The sequence below is a fragment of the Rhinopithecus bieti genome, unplaced genomic scaffold (genome assembly GCF_001698545.2).
Source record: "Rhinopithecus bieti isolate Rb0 unplaced genomic scaffold, ASM169854v2 scaffold_28016, whole genome shotgun sequence".
In the NCBI taxonomy this organism is placed as follows: domain Eukaryota; kingdom Metazoa; phylum Chordata; class Mammalia; order Primates; family Cercopithecidae; genus Rhinopithecus; species Rhinopithecus bieti.
In genome coordinates this window covers 2,062,659-2,081,428 of record NW_016813202.1, presented here as the reverse complement: position 1 = coordinate 2,081,428, position 18,770 = coordinate 2,062,659, and the positions used below count along the sequence as shown (strand labels likewise).

Genomic DNA, 18,770 nt, shown 5'->3' with positions numbered 1-18,770 from the left:
GGAGGGAGGGAGGGAGGGAAGGAAAAGGGAAGGAAAGGGAAGGGAAGGGAAGGAAAGGAAAGGGAAGGGAAAGGAAGGGAAGGGAAGGGAAAGGAAGGGAAGGGAGAAGTTACAACGCTTCTACTGGAAACACATAAAGGATTTGAATAATATCATTTGGCTATGTTCTCTTGGGAGAAAAAAACAAGTTGATGATGAATCCTTCAGTATACTGACAATCCAGAGTTCTTATAACCATGATTAAATCAAATAATAGTTATTAAATAAAATGACTAGAAAATGGTTGCAAAGTGATTTCTATTGTGTTTTTCTCATTTCCTGGTTAAACCGTATGTGACCACAGGCAAATAAGTGGTATGTAATTTTTGATGTTGTCATAAGCAAGTAAGTATAGGAACTTGTTAAGGAAAAAAATACTAACGGAAACAGTAAGGATATTGGCTTATAAGTATGGAAATGCAAACAACATTAAATACTTGATTTGCATATAAAGCATACATTTTTAAGATGCTGATTTCATCTATCCTCGGAAATCCAGACAACTGTAAAATAGCTAGTCAATATGGGATAGTGTTGTTAAATACTAAATATCTGCCAGTAAAATCCATATTTTCACATTTCCTTACCTTTCTATTTCATCCTCATGGTCAAAATGCATTCACTAATTTTTTAGTGCTTTTTGTACTGGTTTTCAGATAGCTTCTGTTCTCATGGCCTAGAATCTGTAACTCTGGATTATAGGATAACAGAATTCTGCTGAAAAATTGTTCCACACTTAAGAAGAACTGTGCTTGCTAGATTTAAGAAAGCCCTTTATTTTCTAGGTATACATAATAAATAGTAATAATTGATGGTTTAGAAAATGTCTCCACTCTTTTAAGAACATTGTTTAGGCATAGCAATGTGACTCAGACATGGGAACATTTTGCCATGGCCCAAAAACAATCTTATGAGACTTTCTCTATTTTTCTTTGTGTCTTTTTTTTCTTTTGTTCTTAATGTAATGCATGAAATAGGCACTTGCACTCCTCTGATGGTTGGAGTAGGGGCAAGAGATTGGGTAAATGGCTTTCTACCACTAGTATTAAAAGTGTTAAAAAGAAGTAATTGCTTTTCATATGTATTCCTGTTGCCTATTCGACTGCACTGTAAGGTCAAGAGTTATGCACGTACTCATTTCTGTGTCTGTGTGTTGGGCTTTCTTTGGGAGTCTGAGGCTAAAAAAGCAAGGAAGGCACAGTCCCTTCACCTAAGACACAAATAACTATGATACAGTGTAAAAATGTTTGCTGCAAGACTATGCTGTTTTTTCGGTATTCTTACTACGTAAGATATACATGGAAGGTGCTCTCGAAACATCTGTAGAAAATAATACAAAGTTGAAATAATTAGAAAATTGTTTGCATATTTCCATGTATATAATACCCCTGGGAACCTTCAAAAATTTGGGTCACTTGGGTCTTTGGGTCAATTGATCTACCCAAGCAATTAATACTTATTCAGGCTGTTATTGTATTAATAGTAATTACAGAGGACTTACTAAAGAGATAAGACTCTTCTCTATTATTTATATTATAGGAAACAAATGATAAGAAGCTTGTTTCTAAAATTTTGGTTTGGCTCATGAAATTTAAACGTAAGACTTTTCTGTCCAGTATAGATAAGTTCTGAAATAAGGCAAAAGATAAAGTAAAAAAAATTATATAAATATATACATAATGTGTGTGCATACATTATACATGTGTGCATATATACACATGTACACATCTAGATATGTGCATGTATGTGTACTTATATACCAGGTATAATTATACCAGGTGTGATTCAAGATTTGAGAACATAAGATGTTCCCTCTCTCTCTGTCTTTTTCCTTACATATACACACACACACGCACGTATTCCGAAATTTTGAATTATACCTGGTGTCAGAAAAACCTACCTAAGGTTGAGTTTATAAAGACAGAACACAAAGTGTTTTCTAAAACAACTTCTATTTTATGTAGCAATAGATGTGCATATCATCGTGTATATGGTAGTGGTTTTAATTACTGTGGAAACTATTATAAAGCTGAGTCCGTTTTATAGGTTTGCTATATAATTGCACTAATCAATCATATATTCTTTTTTCTGCAGTATGCCATGGAACCTAATTATCTGCATATTTGGCCTAGAAATACCTTTATGATGATTGCACTTCCTAACATGGTAGTATAGAATTTTTTTCTCAACTGTAATTTTGCATCTGTAATTAATGTTGTTTATTACTTATGTTTGTACTTAGAATGTATATACCTAATTGATCTCTTCATTGTTTAATCTATTTAGTGATTATAGCTTTGAAACTTTGGGATGACTGAGGAAAAATCTGAAGGATTTCCAGTTATTTACTTTGGAAAGGAGATTTAACTTAAATGAATGGGTAACAAGAGTTTATGTGTGGTGGTGCCTATCATCTCCACTAAAGGCAATTTAGGAAGAAATGGCCCTCCCAGTAAAGCCAAAGAGATTTAGGTTGTCTATTAGGAAGCGATTCAGCCTTTAAGGTCTGTAGTACATTGGAATATGCATTATCAAAAGAGAGCATGGGGCTGGGCACAGCGGCTCACACCTGTGTTCCCAGCACTTTGGGAGGCCAAAGCGGGAGGATTGCTTGAGCTCAGGAGTTCAAGACTGGTGTGGCCAACATAGCAAGACCTTGCCTCTATCAAAAAAAAAAAAAAAGAAAAAAATTGCCAGGCACAGTGAAATGCGCATCCCCAAGTACTCAGGAGGCTGAGGTGGAAGCACTGCTTGAGCCCCGAAGGTGGAGGCTGCAGTAAGCTGTGATCATCCCATTGCACTCCAGCCTGGAAAGCAAAGCAAGACCCTGTTTCAAAAAAAAAAAAAGAGAGCATGGCTTTTCTTTCATTAGACCCTAGAGACTTTTTTCCTAGGTAGATATAGCTGTTTCCCAGGTTGGAGTCTTTTTCTTTCTGTTGGTATATGTCCTGGGGTCCAGGGCCTAGTAATACTATCTTAAAAGGAAGAAAAAGAGATGTCAAATCTAACCAACCTATTAGTAATTTAAAGAATGTAGGCTGGGCGTGGTGGCTCATGCCTGTAATCCCAGCACTTTGGGAGGCCAAGGTGGGTGGATCACCTGAGGTCAGGAGTTCCAGACCAACCTGCCAACATGGAGAAACTCCGTCTCTACTAAAAATACAAAAAATTAGCAGGGTGTGTGCCTGTAATCCCAGTTACTCAGAGGCTGAGGCAGGAGAATCGCCTGGACCCGGAAGGCGGAGGTTGCAGTGAGCTGAGATCACCCCACTGTACTCCAGCCTGGGTGACAGAACAAGAATCTATCTCCAAAAAAAAAAAAGAGTGTAGTATTTTCTGTGTGAAAATGGAGAGTTTACAATATAGACATTGTCCTAATAATCAAAGAAGCTGGAGAGCACCCGTGGGACTTGGCAGAGCTTTTCTTTGGGGGCAGTGGAACAAAGTGACAGTGCCTTTCCTGTCTGCTTGGACATTCCTTCCAAAAGCTCCCCGGTCACAGCAAGAAGTCCTGTGATTTCGGGATCCACCTACAGTGCCAGCATCACTTGGCCTCTATCCCCTTTCACTCTGTTTCTCTTCTTCTCACAGAGCAAGTCATTCACATGTACTCTGTTCATGCCCTTTGATGAGTATGATAAACTTGTAACCAGTAATGATGTGATAGATTTCTTCCAGAAGTACTTTCCGGATGCCATCCCTCTAATTGGAGAGTAAGTTGCAAGATGTGCCTTTTGCTGCACTTGTTTGAATTATTCCAAATTCAAATAAAGGTTTTGCACCTGATTTCAGTTTGGGTTAAACATGATGGATCATGCAGTAACCTGGACAGAAACCCATATTAGAGCAAAAGTCTAAATGGATATTGTGCTGTGAGCAGGAATTCTGAAAAACACCCATGCCATGGCCAGTTCCTCCAGGAAAGATGAGTCACTAATGTCCCGAGGCTTTTGTGCATCTTATGCAAGCTCCTCAAGCTCTTTAGGGCTTGGTGTGCCACAGGAACTGGCTGAACTTTTCTCTACTGGTAGATACACAAATCTTTGGCACAGCAGATACATCTGGCAGCCTCAGGTCTTGGATCCTACACCTACTAGCCACGTAAGCTTTCCCATATTCCACTCATGGTAAAAGGTTGATACATAGTAGAACCTATCCCAAAGGGTTGTTACAAGGACTAAATGAGATCATGTCTATAAATCATTTAACACAAGGCTTGGTGCATATTAAGTTGTCTATCTAGACACCTCCAATGATGTCTTCATGAAGGCAGCGCAATGCTACAGAGAGTATGCCTTAGTCAGTTCAGTGAGCCATAATAAAACTACCATAGACTCGGTGGCTTATAAATGACAGAAATGTATTGCTCACAGTTCTAGCGGCTGAGAAGTGTAAGACCCCACCTCTTGGTTCATAGATGAGTCTTTTTGCTGTGTCTTCACATGCTGGAGGGGGCATGGGATCGCTCTGGGGTCCCTTTTATAGAAGCACTAATCCCATTAATAGGGGGTCCACTCCCAGGACCTAATCAACACCCAAAGGCCCCATCTCCAAATACCATCACATTGGAGGTTAGGATTCCAACCTATGAATGTTAGGGGAGCATAAACATTCAGTCTATAGCAGAGCAAGATTTTAATACAACTTCTGCCCCTTACTTCCCTGAGTTTCACCTTTAAAATGGGTATCTACCATAGGGCGTTTGTGAAAATTAAATGAACTAATTATGTAAAAGGGATAACCCACTGCTGGCCCATACCAGGTCTTTTAAAAATTGCTAGTCACTTTCTTTCCTGAAGACTAATTTAGTCACTATGGATCCCTCCTTCTCCAACTGTGGAGAGAAATCTCTGCACACCAGAATTAGCCCTTATGTACTTTCAAGCTGGTTTCATGGCTATTTTTTGCCTTTCCAGCCAGATTTAAGATTCTTGAGGCTAGGTACTATTTGTCGACTTAGAGCTTCCTCAACACTTCTACAGATGCTTTACAAATACTAGGTTTTTTGTTTGTTTTTCATTATAAGGACCATGTTGTACAACAGATCTCTTGAACTTGTTCTTCCTGTCCAACTTAAAGTTTGTACCACTTCACCAAATGATTCCCATCCCCCAAATGCTACTTTTATTACTATTACCCATTTCCAAATACATAAAGATTCACATTCATTTCAATTTTGGTTTATTGTCTTCTAGTCAAATGCACAGCAGCATTTGCTCAATTTTTTTATGGAAACCTAAAATACACTGCTGTATTTGAAAATCTCATGGCCCATGTGCATGACAATAAAGTTTTAACAACATATGATACAGAAATATTTAAATTATTCAAATGCAGCCAAACTCTTATTTTTAATGTGATGAACGTTGTTGCAGACCAAGAAGGTAATTAGAATAATGGAATTTTAGGACTGGAAGACTTTATTTTTTCCCTCTTCTGTTTTCTTCTTGGCATTCTTGTGTATTTTTCAACAAAACTTCGTGATAGTTAATTTAGCAAATCTGAAAGAATTTAGCAGGATTTAATACCTAATTTGATGTCTTTACATTTGGATTATTTTCCTTTGAAGGAAACTCCTGGTGCAAGATTTCTTCCTGTTGCCTGCCCAGCCCATGATATCTGTAAAGTGCTCTTCTTTTCACTTTCAATCTCACTGTGTACTGCTGGGGGATGCAGCTCATGCTATAGTGCCATTTTTTGGGCAAGGAATGAATGCGGTAAGTTCTTTTTCCCTAGGTAAGTCCCTGAAATATTTCTGGGTCAGTCTCAGCTAACAAGTCTTAAATAAAAAACATGTCTAAGACTATCCCCACATAATCCCTGAAAGCACAGTCAATTCAGAAATCATACCAGCTGTGTAGCTAGATTGATCACCAACTCTAATCAGAATTTGGACTACTCAATCCAGTAATCTATAGTAGAAAAGAGCAGAAAGCATAATGCATTCATCCATTGGTATCACCAAGGGATCAGCTCCAGGACCCTTGTGGATACAAAAATCCATGGATGCTCCTCAGGTCCCTGGTGTAAAATGGTATAGTTTTTGCATATAACCTACAGAGAATCTCCCGTATGCATTTTTACTCCTAATATTTTTTTAATTTTTAATTATTATGGATATATACTAGTTTTATATATTTATGTGATACATGCAATATTTTGATTCAGGCGTACAATGTATATGACCATATCAGGGTAATTGGGGTATCTGTCACCTCAAGCATTTGTCATTTATTTGTATTAGAAATACCCCAATTCCTCTCTTTTAGTTATTTTGAAATATACAATAAATTATTGTTAACCACATTCACCCTATTGTGATGCCAAATACTAGATCTTATTCATTCTATCTAACTATTTTTGTATCCATTAACTATCTCCACTTTACACTTCCACCCTACTACCATTCCCAGTCTCTGGGGAGCATCATTCTATCTCCATTAGTTTAATTTTTTTTTAGCTCCCTCCTATGAGTAAAACACAATGTGATAATTTTCTTTATATGCCTGGTTTATTTCACTAACGTCTTCTGGTTCCTTCCATGTTGTTGCAAATGATGGTATTTCATTCTTTTTTTTAAAGAGCTGAATAATATTCCCTTGTGAATATGTACTACATTTTCTTTATCCGCTCATCCATTGATGGACACTTAGGTTGATTCCATATATTTGCTATTGTGAATAGTGCTGCAATAAACATGGGAGTGCAGATATCTCTTCCTCATACTGATGCTCTTTCTTTTTGGATATTTACCCAGCAGTGGGATTGCTGCCACATATGGTAGTTTTATCTTTAGTTTGCTGAGGAACCTCCATGCTGTTCTCCATAGTGGTTGTACTAATTTATATTCCCACAAATGAGAGTTCTCCTTTGTCCACATTTTCACCAGCATTCGTTGGCACTTGTCTTTCAGATCAAAGCCATTATAACTGAAGTGAGATAATATTTCGTTGTAGATTTGCTTTGCATTTCACTGATAATTACTGAAGTTTAGCAATTTTTCATGTACCCACTGGCCATGTATATGTCTTCTTTTGAGAAATGCCTACTCAAATATTATGCCCATTTTTAAATTGGATTATTCATTATTTTCTGACTGAGTTATTTGAGCTTCTTATATATTCTGATTATTAATCCCTTGTTGGATGGGTAGTTTGCAAATATTTTACTTTGTTCTGTGGGTTGTCTCTTTACTTTGTTGATTGTTTCTTTTGCTTTGCAGAAACATTTTTTAGCTTGATATGATCCCATTTGTCCTATTTATTTCTGACTTCTCTATTCTGTTCCAAAGGTCTATGTGTCTGTTTTTTTCTTTGGCTGCCTGTGTTTTTGACGTCTTACTTAGAAAATCTTTGCCCAGACCACTGTCTTGGACTGTTTCTTCAATGTTTTCCTCTACTAGTTCCATAGTTTCCAGTCTTAGATTTGTCTTTAATCCACTTTCATTTTATTTTTGTATATGGTGAAAGATAGTAGTCTAGTTTCATTCTTCTGTATATGGTTATCTAGTTTCCTCAGCACCATTTATTGAAGAGACTGACTTTTCCCCAATGTATGTTCTTGGTACCTTTGCTAAAATTGAATGTGGATATATTACTGGGTTCTCTATTCGGTTCCATTGGTCAGTGTGTCTGTCTTTATGCCAATACCATGATGTTTTGGTTACTTTAGCATCGTAGGATAATTTGAAGTCAGGTAATGTGATGCCTCCAGTTTTGTTCTTTTTGCTCGGGATGGCTTCAGCTATTCTGTGTCTTTTGTGATTTCATATAAATTTTAGGATTATTGTTTCTATTTCTGTGAAGAATGACATTGCTATTTTTATAGGTATTGCATTAAGTCTGTAGATTGCCTTGGGTAATATGGACATTTTAACAATATTGATCCTTCCAATCCATGAGCACGGAATATCTTTCCATTTTTTTGTGTCCTCTTCAATTTCTTTCATCAACGTTTTATAGTTTTCACTGTAGAGATCGTTCACTTCCCGGGTTAATTCCTGGGTATCTTATTTTATTTGTAACTATTGTAAATAGGATTACCTTCTTGGTTTCTTTTTCAGATTGTTTGCTCTTGGTATATAGAATTGCTATTTATTTTTGTATGTTGATTTTGTATCCTGTAACTTTACTAAATTTGTTTATCAGTTCTAATAATGTTTTGGTGGAGTCTTTAGGTTTTGTAAACATAAGGTCATATTTTCTGCAAACTAGGATAATTTGACTTCTTGCTTTCCAATTTGGATGTTCTTTATTTCTTAACAGAAACAGAAGCTTCCATTTATGAGTGCTACATGCATTTCAGGCATGGCCTCCAATGTTGTGTGAAACCTGTTAGAAATTCCAGGGTTGGCTTCCCCCCCCGCCCCCAGTTTAGGAAATGGAGGTTCAACAATGAGAACACTTGGACACAGGAAGGGGAACATCACACACTGGGGCCTGTCGTGGGGTGGGGGGAGTGGGGAGGGATAGCATTAGGAGATACACCTAATGTAAATGACGAGTTAATGGGTGCAGCACACCAACATGGCAAATGTATACATATGTAACAAACCTGCACGTTGTGCACATGTACCCTAGAACATAAAGTATAATAATAAAAAAAAAAACCCTAAAAAAAAAAAGAAAGGGGATTGTTAAAAAGTCAGGAAACAACAGGTGCTGGAGAGAAGGTGGAGAAATAGGAACACTTTTACACTGTTGGTGGGACTGTAAACTAGTTCAACCATTGTGGAAGACAGTGTGGCGATTCCTCAAGGATCTCTTTCTTTTCTACTTTTTCTTTCCAAAGGAAAGGTAAACCTGATTGACAAGGTTAAGTAAAACTATGAGCTGATTAGATGTTGAACACTACTGCCTTCATGGAAATTTTACTATTTTGGCTAGAAAAAGAATTCAGAAAAGAAACAGTGTTTAAAAGTTGAACATTCATTTCAAGGAATCCTAAACTAATTTGTGTGTGTGTGTGTGTGTGTATGTGTGTGTGTATATGTGTGTGTGTATGTGGTAATAGCTTCATAATCATTAATCATATATTATTTTGGTTATTGGCATATATTCCAAGTAAAAATAGCTTGTGAATCTAATCAATTATATTTTCCACAAAGCAGCGGTAAACATTTTGTTTTATAAAAACATAAGAAGACATTAATTGTAGCACAGTGGATAAGTGCCTCGGAGGCATTAGAACACTTGGTTTTAAATCCTGGCCCCAGAATTTACTGCCAATACATTCTTGCACAATTTACTTACTTTATCTTTACTTCCTTATCTATAAAATTGAAATTTTAGGCCGGGCGAGGTGGCTTATGCCTGTAATCCCAGCACTTTGGGAGACCGAGGCAGGGAGATCACTTGAGGTCAGGAGGTTGAGACCAGCCTGGTCAACATGGCAAAACCCTGTCTCTATTAAAAATACAAAAAAATTAGGCAGGTGTGGTGGCAGGTGCCTGTAGTCCCAACTACTTGGGAGGCTGAGGCAAGAGAATCACTTGAACTTGGCAGGTGGAGGTTGCAGTGAGCCGAGATCGTGCTACTGCACTCCTGCCTGGGCGACAGATCAAGACTGCATTTCAAAATAAATTAAAACAAATCAATAATTAAATTTAATTAAATTGGAATTTTAATAGTGTCTACTTCAGAGAGTTGTGAAGAGTAAATGAATTAACTTAAACAAAAGAATATAAAACTGTTATCTCAGCCCCATATGGTATCTCTCACTTCTATACTATTGAGACTATGTAATTGATTTGACAAATAAATCTGCTTGTTTCAGATGTAATCTTTGTAATTGATGTGAAAAATATTTTATTTAAAAAATATCTTTAGGCCAGGCACAGTGGCTTATGCTTGTAATCCCAGCACTTTGGGAGGCCAAGATGGGCAGATCACTTGAGGTCAAGAGTTCGAGACCAGTCTGGCCAATGTGGTGCAACGCCATCTCTATAAAAATACAAAAATTAGCTGGACATGGTGGCGCATGCCTGTAATCCTGGCTACTTGGGAGGCTGAGGAAGGAGAATCATTTGAACCTAACAGGTGGAGATTGAAGTGAGCTGAGATTGCGCCACTGCACTTCAGCCTCAACAACAGAGCAAGACTCCATCTAAAATAATAATAAAAAAGAACAGAAAAAGAATAAAAAGAAAAAAAAATCTTTATACTACCTTTAAAGCTGTAGCTTGAATTCCTAGGAAACAGGAAACATTATTTTCAACTCTCTATCCTCTCTGTATTTAGCATAGTACATTACTAATTTTGTGGACTTCTTAATATTGCTTTAATCTTGAGTTATAGGAACTAAAGTAATATGTAAGCAGTTTTATCCTAGCATTAAATTGCTCTAAATGTGAATCTTAAAGACTTGAATAGTTTAAGTATAATTCTAAAACGTATGGTAGAGCAATATAATGATTTCTTCTTCTCAAAGAAGTAATGGAATCTATCAAAATTAAAACAGTAATGTAAAATCTTGGTCGAATTTCAAATCACTATATCATATATATGTAAATTGGACAAAGATAACACAGTCAAGCATGAAGTCTATGGTTTTTTTTTTTTTTAGACAAGGTCTCGCTCTGTCACCCAGGCTGGAGTGCAGTGGAGCGATCTCAGCTCACTGCAACCTCCATCTCCCAGGTTCAAGTGATCCTCTCACTTCAGCCTCCTGAGTAGCTGGGACCACAGCCACACACCACAACACTCAGCTATTTTTTTGTATTTTTAGTAGATATGGGGTCTCCTCATCTTGCCTAGGCTGATCTCAAACTCCTGAGCTCAAGCGATCTGGTCGCCTCGGCCTCCCAAAGTACTGGGATTACAGGTGTGAGCCATCACGCTCAGGCCCAATGGTCATTTTTAACCATAATTCAATACCATGTGACAACTCAACTGCTATGTACTAGTTGAGGATAAACAGTCTATGAATTATCTTCACCAGTGGAAGGTCTGTTCAAAATCGGTAATAGGGGTTTTTTAAATTATTATTTCTAGTTTCTTATTTATCATTTTTTTGTTTGTTTCAGGGCTTTGAAGACTGTTTGGTATTTGATGAGTTAATGGATAAATTCAATAATGACCTCAGTAAGTAAGGTCAATTTCTCAACTGGACGTGGACTAGCTCTTCTGACTAATTTTGGACTTATTTCTGATCCTCAATGATCACAAACCTGTGATGTATAATGTATATTCTCTCCCCAGGATTACATATTTTTCTACTAACAGTCTATGCCACCGTTCTCCCATAGCAGCAACTAGCACCCAGAAAAAGAAATATAGCTTCTTTTGAAGTTTCTATGTGGAGGTCCACAAAGTGATTCATTCAAAGATAAAAGCACAGAGTACCCATGCTTGGCAGAGATACGCTGCTCTCTCCCTTTTCAGCCTAGGTAACACCCTCTGCCTGCAACTCCTAGCAGCAGTCCCAACGTTTTGGCACCAGGGATGGGTTTCATGGAAGACAATGTTTCCACAGACGGGGGGTTGGGGGAGATGGTTTCAGGATGAAACTGTTCCAGCTCTGATCATCAGGCATTAGTCAGATTTTCATAAGGAGTGTGCAAGCTAGATGCCTTGCCTGTGCAGTTCACAATAGGGTTCACGCTCCTATGAGAAATTAATGCCACTGCTGATCTGACAGGAGGCGGAGCTCAGGCGGTAATGCAGTCTCATCTGCCACTCATCTCCTGCTGTGCGGCCCGGTTCCCAACAGGCCATGGACAGAGGGTTGGGGACATTTACCCTACAACATATCCTCAGAAACACTCTTAGACGCTCTAGTGTTTTTTGCCCTGTCAAAGATTGCATCTAACTCTTTTTTTTTTTTTTTTTTTTTTTTTTGAGACGGAGTTCCGCTCTTGTTACCCAGGCTGGAGTGCAGTGACGATCTCAGCTCGCCGCAACCTCCGCCTCCTGGGTTCAAGAGATTCTCCTGCCTCAGCCTCCCGAGTAGCTGGGGTTACAGGCATGTGCCACCACACCCGGCTAATTTTTTGTATTTTTAATAGAGATGGGGTTTCTCCATGTAGGTCAGGTTGGTCTCGAACTCCCGACCTCAGGTGATCCTCCCGCCTCAGCCTCCCAAAGTGCAGGGATTACAGGCATGAGCCACCATGCCGGGTCATGCATCTGATACTTTCATTTGCCTTCTGATTAAAATCGATTCAGCCAATACATTAATTTTACAGATAATGAACTTTTAAGTATTTATATGTAATTCTGGAAGTAATTTAAATTAAATGTGTCCAATTATATATATTACGTATATAGTATAAATACATAACATGCTTGATGTGGCTGGTCTGAAGAGATTATAGCATTCCATGGCAAATTTCTTTTTCTTTTTTTTTTTGAGACGGAGTCACTCCATTGCCCAGGCTGAAGTTCAGTGGCCACAATCTTGGCTCACTGCAACTTCTGCCTCAGCCTCCAGAGTAGCTGGGATTACAGGCAGGCACCACCACACCCGGCTAATTTTTGTATTTTTAGTAGAGATGGAGTTTCGTCATGTTGGCCTGGCTGGTCTCAAACTCCTGATCTCAAGTGATCCACCCACCTCAACCTCCCAAAGTGCTGGGATTATAGGCGTGAGCCACCGCGCCTGGCATAAATTCCTTTATTATCATTATTACTTTCATTATTTTTCAGTCGTCTCTGTCAAACGCTCAGGAGCCAGAGGCCTTTTGTTCCCTCTCTTCCTTCCTGGCCCTCTTGTGATTAGTTTGCACATGACCATGGAGGTGGTTGGAGGGCTTGTATATTACATATATAAAACAAGGTGCAAACAATAGCCTGAGAACTGGATAACCTTTTCCTGCTTCCCAGCATCATGTGCTTTCAAAAGCCACCTCTGATTTTACACTTGTTTCAGGTAAAGGATGGACTAGAGAACTGGCCTTAAATTACACCCAGTTTCAAGTCCTGACTTGCCAACTTATTCACTGTATGATCTTGAGCACATCACTTCATCTTTCTAAAGCCTCCGTTCTTTTTCATCTGTAAAGTGGAGATAATACTCTCAACTTCAGAGTTGTGAAGATTGAATAATTCCTATAAAGTTTTAAAAAGAAAAAATAAAGCCTGTCATTAAGTAAGGTCAGAGTAAATGTTTGCTGTGGTGTTTTAGGAAGTCAAGGACAATGATGCCTGGGTCTGAAGAGATTATAGAGTTCCAGGACAAATTTTCTCATCTGTTTTTTTTTTTTTTTTGGTTGTTTCCCCATCATGTCTCTCAGATGCTCAGGAGCCAGAGATATTTTGTTTCCTCCTTTCCTAGCACTCGTGTGTCTGGCTTACACCTGACGTTGGAGGTGGACAGAGGGTTTATGCATAAGAACACACTGTCAACGCTGGTTTGGGGCACTAGAGAACAAAGATAAAACAATAGTATAGATTAACTTTGTTGTAATTTTTATTTAGTCACAACAGGAAATGTTCTATGTGTATTATCAATAGTCATAGATTGTTGGTTATACAGAATGGTTATTTATAGTTTAAAAAAAATAGCAAGAGCATTGGTGGTGAACACACTGTTTAATTTGACCTGTGTAGAGTTCGGCACATTTTTATAGAAGGTTTTAGAAAGATGTATTATTTAACTTCCAGGTTTGTGTCTTCCTGCGTTCTCAAGATTGAGAATCCCAGATAGTCACGCAATTTCAGACCTATCCATGTACAATTACATAGAGGTGAGTGAGAAGGTTTATTCCATGAGACGGTTCGCTGATATTCTAACAAATGTTCTTTTCTTTTTCTTTGCTTCAGCCTCCATCTCATGCATGCTATATAAGAATACCTACAGATAAGAACACACACACAAACACACACACACACACACACACACAGCATTCCTTAGACTTGGGTGGATTGTGACTCTGTGGTCAGTGACAATGACCCACACGCACTATCTCTATCTACACTTTAAGGACATTTAGGAGGTAACAAAACCTCTGATAATTCACATGCTTTTATCTTAGATATTTAGTAATATGTTAATTTAATGAAAGTACAACTTTCAGATGTGTTAACATATTTAGAATATCTAAGAAATGTTGACTGGCCTTTTCACTCATAACGTTATAACTTAAATATTTAGAGTAGCATTGATTATCCTTCGGAACCTTATGCACTAGAAAGAAAATGCATAATACCAAAAAGAAATTCATGTTCAGGAAGATTAGTACGTTGAAGAAAAACACATTAATTCCATTTTGAACCAGTCACATGAAAAGTTCACAATAAGTGATTGTGATTATAGTTTTAAAATAATAAAATGAAAGGATTTACAGGATAAATTTAAAGCAGAGTGACCAGCTATTTTCCATCTTTCCCGAAGATAGAAAGAAACTGGTCTTCAGCTTGAGCAAAATTGCATCAGATGTGGTAGAGGATGTCCTACAAGATATTGGAGGATTTACAAGATATTGGAGGATTTATGGATGTATTTTGTCCCATCCTTTAAAAACAGGATGGCTATGACACAGTATCTGTCCTAAAAAAAGAGTAGGTCCAGACAAACATAGCTTTAAATCCATTCTTAGCCCTATAAACAATATGACAAACCAATCAGAAGCAACAGGAAAATTAGACAACCTGGGCCGGGGCGCGGTGCGCTTCAATGCCTGCTGAAATCCAGCACTGTTGGAGCTGAGGCGGGGAGGGCGGATCACGATGCGTCAGGAGATCGAAGACCATCCTGGCTAACACGGTGGAAGACCCGTCTCTTACTAAAAAATACAAAAAACTAGCGACCGGGGCGATGCCTTGTGGCGGGCGCTGTAGTCCCAGGCTACTCCGGGGAGCTGAGACAGCGAGCACATGCAGGAACCGGGACTCGCGGGAGCTTCTGCAGCGAGCGCAGATCCGCGGACCCACTGCACTCCGCGGCGGCGCTCGCGCGGCCCGGGAGTCAGGAGGCGCACTCCAGCCTGGGCGACAGAGCGAGACTCCGTCTCAAAAAAAAGAAAATTAGACAAACCTTTTAGCTCACAGATTACCTGCAGATCTGGTTAAACAAACCCTCTACTGAAACAGACTTCCTACATTGACTCCTGAGCAAAATAAACTTCCCTAGCAGGCTTCATGTATTTGCTGTACATTTTCAAGGCAACGTCCTATATGACCGACATTTACTAAAATGGATTGGGAATAACATTACGGAAACAAAAAATTATTTGACTACTTTGTGTTTGGCATTGCGATGAGTGGGAATGAAGAATAATACTAAGTCACAGTAAGAAATAAATGTGTTTGTTCAAAAGCATTCTTTAAGACTCTCATTATTGCAGATGCGAGCACATGTCAACTCAAGCTGGTTCATTTTTCAGAAGAAGATGGGGAGATTTCTTCATGCTATTATGCCATCGACCTTCATCCCTCTCTATACCATGGTAAGGTCTGGACTGAAGACTTTTCCTCATTTTAATTTTCTGTTTAGCTGTTAAGGAATATACAAGAATACTTTTTAAACTTTCCCGCAGGTCTCTTTTTCCAGAATAAGATACCATGAGGCTGTGCAGCATTGGCATTGGCAAAAAAAGGTTGGAACAGATTACATTTTATGAAATTTTTAATGTGATGTGTTAAAATGTCATAGTATTATGATTATGTTTGTTTCAGACAAATACAGAAATAATGGGACACCAACTGTTTGTCTTCCAAACAGAAACTGTCCTGAATACAGAGAGGGAAGAGTGCTTACTGAACAACATTACAAAGAGGTGGCAAAGAAAGAGAGCTTTTGAAGGGAAGAGTCTCAAGAAAGAAGTTGATGCTAATATTTCTCAACTTTTTACTTTATTTTAGCAAGATGTACTGTTCTTGATTTTTGCTTCGTGCAATATTCTTATGAATTTAATTTGTAAAGTTGGACAGAACTAAATCACTTTTAAAACACCTATTCCAATGGAATGCTATAATACATTCATTTTGGGCAGTTGGCCTAGAGATGCCATTAAATGTAATTCTGATTCCCTAGTCTTCCACTTTGGGGATTTTACAACGTCATTTATTCAACAGACAGTTTTATTTAGTACACAGCACTGAGCTGTCGTGGTGATGAACGCGACCAGTTCACACCTTTCACAAAGCTCGGAGGCTAGTGGGGGATAGAGACAGTTGCACTGGAGAGGGATACACTGCCCCCAAGGAGGACAGGAGGGGCCAGGACAGGGGAAGGCGGAAGACACATGAGAAACATATTTCAGTGGAGCCAGAAGGCAGCACTGGCGTGTGAGAATGGTCAGAGGGTGGAGGCAGGGCTTTAAACACCTGGAATATTATCTTGAGAGAAACAGGGAGCGCAGGGAGGCCAACAGCCTCAGGTCTGAATTTTAGAAAGATGTCTATATGGAGAATGGATTGGAAGAAATCAAGAATTATCTAAACAAGATGAATAAAATAGGGCCCCACCCTTCAGGAGCTGAAAGTCTAAAAGGGGAAAAGATGCCAGCAGGCAGTTAGGATGCAGGACACTAAGTGTGGGGAGAGAAATAGGCCAGGATGCCACGGGAAAGCACCTGACTCAGGCTGGAAAGAGTCTCAGGACACTGTTCACAGCTAGTGTTTGGTCTCCATGTGAGTCTTAGTCACAGAGGCCACCAGGCCACCACTCTTCTCCTGGAGACTTTTGGGAAGCTTCTGGGAAGGAATGAATGATGTGTGCCTCCAGCACAGTGGTACTCTTCTTAGAATTCACAGCTCTTTTTCTAAACTGCAAAGGTTTTTTGATGACTGGACAAAAGCTGACTGCCAATTTTTTTTCATACAGAAGACCTTGATTCATGAGTTTTTTGGGAGAGAGGGAGAAGGGAGGCTCCCAATCCTTGTCTTTATCTTGATCTTATCGATTCCTGACCTGGTGGTCATGCAATTAAATTGTTGTTTCAGGTTAAAGAACAAAGAGGACATTGTTTACCGCTTTGTTGTTAAAAAAATGAAGTCTATTTTCAGATTTGAATCTCTGGACAAATGAAATGAGAGTTCTTGCTGTCTTACAGGTGATATACAAAGGACTCTTTTTCTTGGGATCACTGATAGCCATCAGCAGTACCTACCTGCTTATGCACTACATGTCACCACGACCTTTCCACTACTTGAGAAGACCATGGAACTGGATAGCTCACTTCTGGAATACAAAACATGTTTCCCCACAAAGGCTATGGACTCCCTAGAACAAATTTATCTCATTAGCAGGTGATAGAAAGGTTTTGAGGTAGCAAATGCTTGATTTCTCTGTGACCAAAATTAAGCACGAAAAAAGTTTCCATTGCCATATTTTATTAACCAATGGATAGTTATCTGCTTATAATTAAACTAAATGTAGTATATCTCTGTGTTAATTGCAATTACTCGGGGTGGGGGACATTTTAAAAGTTGAAGCATGCAACTTCCTCTACATTATACACACTCAGGTTGAGTCATTCTAACTATAAAAGTGCAATGACTAAGATTTTCCGCTTCTCAGAAAGTAAGGCCCAGGATGCCTCAGGGAAGACCGTAATCATGCCTTTTCTTTAAAAGACACAATAGGACTCACAATAGCATTGGCTCAACACCTGGGACTAAAAATCACAACTTGCCTAGCATGTTAACTGCACTTTTCGTTACCTGAATGGAACTTACCTAACTACGGGGCTCAGATGTACTACATAAAACCAGAAATGTAAATAAGGAATTCAGGGGAGTTCCAGAGACTTACAAAATGAACTCATTTTATTTTCCAGCTTCAAATACAAGTCTTACCACCTGTTTATCTATCATCTAATCTATATATCTCTATTTATTTATGTATTTAGAGATCAGGTCTCACTCTGTCGTCCAGGCTGGAGTGCAGTGGCATGGTCTTGCTTCACTGCAACCTCTGCCTCCCGGGCTCAAGCAATCCTCCCACTTCAGCCTCCCAAATAGCTGGGGCTACCAGGCTCAGCTAATTTTTTGGTATTTTTCAGTAGAGACCGGGTCTTGCCATGCTGCCTAGGCCAGTCTCAAACTCCTGGCCTCATATGATCTGCCCACGTCAGCCTCCCAAAGTGCAGGGATTAGAGGTGTGAGCCACCACTGCCAGCCCAGAGTTACCCTCTAAAGATAAGAAGAAGGCTATTAATATCATACTAAGTAAAGGACAGGAAAGGGTTTTATTCATAAATTAAATGTCTACATACCCAAAAGTGGAAAGGAAACAAGGGGAGACAACTTTTATAGAAATACAAAGCCATTATTTTATTCAATTTCAGACCCTCAGAAGCAATTTACTAATTACTCTTGGACTACATACTGCAGCAGAACCAGCAATACACTTGATTTTTAAAAGCACATTTAGTGAAAACATTTTCTTTGGTTCATCCTTCTTAACACGCTGTTGAGTCACTGAGAAGTCCTTCAAACATGATTATGAAGATGAAACACTAGAGTCATATAAGCAATAAAAATTGGGCAATCGGCCAGGCGCGGTGGCTTAAGCCTGTAATCCCAGCACTTTGGGAGGCCGAGACGGGCGGAACACGAGGTCAGGAGATCGAGACCACTGGCTAACATGGTGAAACCCCGTCTCTACTAAAAAATACAAAAAAAAAAAAAAAAAAAAGCCGGGCGAGGTGGCAGGCACCTGTAGTCCCAGCTACTCGGAAGGCTGAGGCAGGAGAATGGCATAAACCCGGGAGGCAGTGCTTGCAGTGAGCCGAGATCACGCCACTGCACTCCAGCCTGGGCGACAGAGCGAGACTCCATCTCAAAAAA

At 39.1% G+C, this 18,770-nt stretch overlaps 1 protein-coding gene across 1 annotated transcript in view; it reads left to right on the top strand.

Moving 5' to 3' along the window:
* KMO (kynurenine 3-monooxygenase) overlaps positions 1-17,358 on the top strand; it is a 53,886-nt gene extending 36,528 nt beyond the window's left edge. The window contains exons 8-15 of the mRNA XM_017847771.1: positions 2,134-2,205; positions 3,631-3,752; positions 5,609-5,756; positions 11,063-11,120; positions 13,641-13,723; positions 15,323-15,424; positions 15,515-15,574; positions 17,033-17,358. Of these exons, the coding sequence (XP_017703260.1) occupies positions 2,134-2,205; positions 3,631-3,752; positions 5,609-5,756; positions 11,063-11,120; positions 13,641-13,723; positions 15,323-15,424; positions 15,515-15,574; positions 17,033-17,206 (819 nt within the window). The 3' untranslated portion in view covers positions 17,207-17,358. The remainder of the gene's footprint in view (positions 1-2,133; positions 2,206-3,630; positions 3,753-5,608; positions 5,757-11,062; positions 11,121-13,640; positions 13,724-15,322; positions 15,425-15,514; positions 15,575-17,032) is intronic.
* Positions 17,359-18,770: the final 1,412 nt, after the last annotated feature.